At 42.2% G+C, this 5,420-nt stretch overlaps 1 protein-coding gene across 1 annotated transcript in view; it reads left to right on the top strand.

Annotated features, from left to right (window-relative positions):
- The first annotated feature begins 242 nt into the window (after positions 1-242).
- The window catches only part of LOC103513957 (26S proteasome non-ATPase regulatory subunit 1-like), a 31,164-nt gene continuing 25,986 nt past the window's right edge, over positions 243-5,420 (top strand). The window contains exons 1-7 of the mRNA XM_026827040.1: positions 243-317; positions 1,170-1,262; positions 1,324-1,524; positions 2,041-2,217; positions 3,093-3,234; positions 3,641-3,790; positions 4,315-4,502. Of these exons, the coding sequence (XP_026682841.1) occupies positions 243-317; positions 1,170-1,262; positions 1,324-1,524; positions 2,041-2,217; positions 3,093-3,234; positions 3,641-3,790; positions 4,315-4,502 (1,026 nt within the window). The remainder of the gene's footprint in view (positions 318-1,169; positions 1,263-1,323; positions 1,525-2,040; positions 2,218-3,092; positions 3,235-3,640; positions 3,791-4,314; positions 4,503-5,420) is intronic.

Raw genomic sequence — 5,420 nt, 5'->3', positions numbered from 1 at the left:
TTTTAGTAGCGCGTTATCACCTCCACAACTGAACCTATGAAAATTATGGAGATGGACTCGGTATGGAGATGGACTCTGTATAGGTATTATCCATTATCATTATCATTTTCATAGGTTTACTATTGCAAGCGACTAGACACTGAACAGTCGCGTGTCTACGCTTCCAAAGTACGACAAGCCTCCTAAACAACATGTGACGGCTTTTACGTTTTACCAATACGCACTTTTCGATCAATATAAATATGTACAAGGAAGCCCTGGGTATTGCTCTCGAGACCAGACGTATGGATGTGTTTGAAGCTGCCATCAAACAGTGTGTAAGTAACAGGAAGAAATTTTAATTATGTTAAGCCCAAATGTTTGTCATTTGTGACATTCCCTGCCTAATACACCCTCTCCCTCTCTCTCTCTCCATCTCCACTCTCTTTCTTTTTGAATGAGAAAGAAAATGGATCTCTTTGAATGAGAAAGAAATTTCGCAGGTGATGGCTGAATAGATCAGTTGTGCTTGCGCTTACTTGGGTGATGTTTCAAAGTCATAGAGCAGGAAAAATGAAGACCAACGGAATTTTCTTCTATGACTTCTAGATACCGAGATAAATCGATTTAAAAAATAGCGGTAAATCATGAAGTTTGACGTCACGGTATACGCTCCCGTAGGCGATGACGTCATAATTCATTATTCCTGCTTCGTTTGTTTGTTCCCAAGTGTTTCTGCGCATCTTATTGCAGATCATTTTGGACCTTTTTCAGAGCACTGAAATGACAGGTCAGTAACTTTGAGCTTCTGTAGACACTAATTTTATGTACCTACCGATTGTCAATGTTTTTCTACACAAGGAGAAAAATTTTATCAAAATTAATTAGCCCTTGACTATTATTGTATATCATTGCGCTTACTTGGGTGATGTTTCAAAGTCATAGAGCAGGAAAAATGAGGACCAACAGAATTTTTCTTTTTCTTCTACAACTTCTAGGTACCAAAATAAATTGAATTAAAAAATACTGGTAAAGTTTGACGTCACGGTATACGCTCGTCATAGGCGATGACGTCATAATTTATTACTCCCGCTTCGTTTGTTTGTGCGCAAGCATTTCTGCGCATTTTGACGTGACATCTGACGTCACAATCTTTGAACTTTTTCATTAGTAATCTTCTCCCCCCACAGGATGACACCTCCTCGATCCTTCACTACGCGTTCACGCTGGCCATGTCCTCCATTCAGTCGCGTTCATTCCGCGCTCAAATCCTGCGTACCCTGGTGCCTGGCCATGTCCTCCATTCAGTCGCGTTCTTTCCGCGCTCAAATCCTGCGCACCCTGGTCCGTCTGTATCACTCCCTCTCAGTGCCGGACTACGTAAACATGGCGCAGTGCTGGATCTACCTGGATGACCCGCGATCAGTGGCGAATCTGCTGGGCAAATTGGTCGCTGGGAGTGCGGATGATGACTTGATGGCTGCACAGATTGGGTTTGACCTGTACGAGAGCGCTACGCAGGCTTTCCTCGCTTCTGTACTGCAGGTAATGTGATTAATTCGACTAGAATTTTTTCTTCATAGGAATATACTTAAGTAGAATAGAATATACGAGTATCTTGTTTATCCTGCTCGAATGATACTAAAAAGTCCCTTTACCCCAGCAGTCTAAACAAGGTCTCGTGTATTTACGGGCTGTAAAATGTAAAGCCAACACCCTTGCCAGCCTAGGTAAGCTTGGAGGGTAGAGCACCTGCCTTTTAAGCTGTAGGTGAGGGGTTTGATTTCCGCCCGGGGCAGACTTTATCCTGAACAGATAAGGTTTGTTCTCTGAACAGCTGGCTTTCTCCTATCCTATCTTCCTCTTTTCTTCTATTCCAGGACAATAAGACCTTTCCTGTTACAGTTCCATACTTAGGTATCAGCATTTAACACTATTATTAACACTTTGAGTAATGTTAAAGGGCAATCACCCGCCACTAAAAATCTCAACAGATATACAGTGTTGTTAAATCTCTTGGAAAAATTAGTCTCATAAAAACCGGTCTCTTCTATTTTCCAGGAGCTGAAAACGTGTGCCCCCATTCCGGACGCCACCCACGTTGTAGTCAAGGTCCCCGTGGAGGGGGCACCCACCCCTGCCACCCCAGATACCGAAGCTCCCACCCCGGCCCCGGGTACTGAGTCCGGCCCTTCCTCAACCACCCCCGGCCCTGAAACTAAAACCCTCGAGTCTCTGGTAAGTGATTTTTTTATAAGGTCCCCGTGGAGGGTGCGCCCACCCGTGCTACTCCCACCCCGGCGCCGGTAGGTACTGAGTCCAGCCCTGCCTCAACCACCCCTGGCCCTGAAACTAAAACCCTCGAGTCTCTGGTAAGTGATTTTTTATAAGGTCCCTGTGGATGGGGCACCCACCCCTGCTACTCCCGAAGCTCCCACCCCGGCCCGGGCACTGAGTCCACCCCCATCACCCCCGGCCTTGAAACTAAAACCGAGTCTCTGGTAGGTGATTCTACTCATTATTATTTTTTAACTTGAATAAAACTTTAAAATATACTAAAAATTTATGATGGAACACATGAATTGATATCACCTGAGAAAGGCTGCTGTTGCTCTTTTTCGACTGCTCACATTAGATTAACAGTTAGCGGTAGTTTCAACAGCATATTGGCAGTTAGTTACCTATATTTCGACCTCTTTTCTGACTTAACTTATCGTATTGTAAAAAAGGGGGGGAATCAAATAGGACAAGGAAAGTCGTGTGATGTGCACACCAGATTTTTTTTAGACATTAGATTAACAGTTAGCGGGTAGTTGTTAACAGCATAATGGCAGTTAGTTACCTAGATTACGACTCTTTTCTGACTTAACTTATCGCTATTGTGAAAAAAAAGGGCGGGGGGAATCAAATAGCACAAGGAAAGTCGTGTGATGTTGCACACCAGATTATTATTATTATTTTTTAAATTAATTTCTCATAATCATCCTTTCCTCAAAAAGGGGGGGAAATCAAATAGGACAAGGAAAGTCGTGTGTTGTGCACACCAGATTTTTTTTTTCAATTAATTTCTCATAATCATCCCTCCCTCACCAGCTTACTTGATTTTGTTTTAGAATGAGAAAGAGAAGCAACTGCAGGCGCGAATCACCAAGCTATCTAAAATCCTGAGCGGTGAAGTCAGCATTGATCTGCACCTCCAATTCCTCATCCGAAGTAACAAGACGGATATGCTCATCTTGAAGAACACTAAAGAGAGTGAGTATTGGTGCACCCCTGTCGGAACGGAAAGCTATCCTGTCTTCCTTCTCTCTTCGCTTTCGAGACGATAAGACCTTAGCAGTTACAGGTCCTTCTATCAAACCTCTTAGGAATGAACTTCTTGATGAGCCCTATTAACTTTGGTTGGGTCCAAAATTAAATTGACTAAGCAATCTTTGGTGACTTGGATTTTACCGTCCATTCAGCGACAAGTTACTGAAGCTACCCACCGTCTCACCAAATCTGAGTGGAGCCGGGAAACCGCAACTTAGGAATGGGTTTTGCTTCAAAGAGGTGAAATTTTTTTAATCGGATGAATCGGATTTCTCATTATTTTGGACGAAATCCAGGATGCGACCAAAGGAAAATTTTTTGTGTAGATAAATTCTCATTTTCCCCCCAGGTATCCGAGTGTCCATCTGTCACACAGCCACCATCATCGCTAACGCCTTCATGCACAGTGGTACCACTAGCGATCAATTCCTGCGGGATAATCTGGAGTGGTTAGCCCGCGCTACAAACTGGGCCAAGCTGACAGCCACAGCCAGTCTGGGTGAGTTGAAACTTTGAAATGGGGTGGTAAACAGGAGGTCGTGGGTTCAATCACAGCCGAGGTATGGAATTTTACCCTCAATATTCTAATTTGAGAACAATAATAGTAGTCCACTGCTGGAGTAAAGGGATTTTTCAGTCGTTGTTGTTCTAGCAGCTTTAGCTATGGCCGAAAGGTGACAAAGTAGAAAAAATATCTCTTCTATGAGTCATACATCAGGGTGATGGTCTCTAGCTATCTTTAATTTGTGCCCGCATTGGACTTTTCAGTCCTATGCTGGCAGTATAAATAAGGACTATTTTTAGTTAATGTGATTTCTCAATATTTAGCCTTAAGATACCATGTTATCTTAAGGCTAAATATTGAGAAATCACATTGATTGATCTCAGGTACCATAAGCTTTGTCCAAAACAATACAGTTATTATTGAGAAATCACATTGAGGTACCATAAGCTTTGTCCAAAACAATACAGTTATTATTAGTTATTACGCCTAATATTGTGGCCCCTTCTCTCTCTTTTCAGGTGTCATCCATCGGGGCCACGAAACCGAAGCTCTGGCCCACATGCAATCCTATCTGCCCCGGGAAACAGGGCCCACCTCTGGCTATTACGAGGGTGGAGGCCTGTATGCCCTGGGCCTCATACATGCTAACCATGGGGCCGTTATCAATGACTACCTGTTGGGCCAGGTTAAAGATGCTACCAATGAGGTAAGTTTTGTAAAAAAAAAGTCTATTTTTATTTGTAGCGAGCAGTATAAATAAGCACTATTATTATTATTATTACTTTATATGGGTTTCCGGTACATCAGTCGACAGATATCGTCTGGGTGAGTTTGTACCTTTAGTTAGAGAGTGCCTTTCCAAACAACCGTAACACTCTGTAGGAAAGTTACAAAGTTTAATGGTTTTCGCGTGTCTACTAAAATGTTTCGCAGCGCCACAACTTTAACTTTGTGTTGGGAGAAAGTTTAATTTATGTTTCCGTGTCATTTTCTATTTTGTTGCTATACGTTTCGGTTTATGATGATGTATCTGCATAGCTCAGAGCTGTTTCCACTGTTCGTATTGTAGATTGTATATTTTCTATTGTATATTGTTTTGAATATTGTATATTTTGTCTATTGTCTTTGAACCAGGAAGGGGGTAGGTATTGTACGAGTATTATAAACGGATGTATAGGAATATCGTACTCACATTGTAGAGCAGTGTTTCTTAATTAGTTTGGCCCGCGGAACCCTTTTCAAAAGGTGAACATCTTTGCGGAACCCTGAACTTTCAAGATTGCACCCCCCACCCGCACAGTTCCCTCTATCAAACCTCTAAAAAAAGCTGTATAAGATGAAATACCTACCTAGTCTGAGATGGTCGTTTTGAAACTGCATTTTATCTAGTGTATGATTTTTCCAAAATATCTCGCGGAACCCTTGCCGTCAGCTCGCGGAACCCCTAGGTTCCGCGGAACACCAATTAAGAAACACTGCCTTACGGTACCCGTTTATCTTTCGAACGGCTAGGAATTTTTGAATTCTGATTGATCCTATAGTGATTTTTTACTCACAATGAGAATAAATTCAATTACCTGGGAGTATTTTTTTTTTTTTTACTTAAAAAAAAAAAAAATTTTTC

The sequence above is a fragment of the Diaphorina citri genome, unplaced genomic scaffold, assembly GCF_000475195.1.
Source record: "Diaphorina citri unplaced genomic scaffold, Diaci psyllid genome assembly version 1.1 scaffold1052, whole genome shotgun sequence".
Lineage (NCBI taxonomy): Eukaryota > Metazoa > Arthropoda > Insecta > Hemiptera > Psyllidae > Diaphorina > Diaphorina citri.
This window is presented reverse-complemented; position numbering and strand designations above follow the sequence as displayed.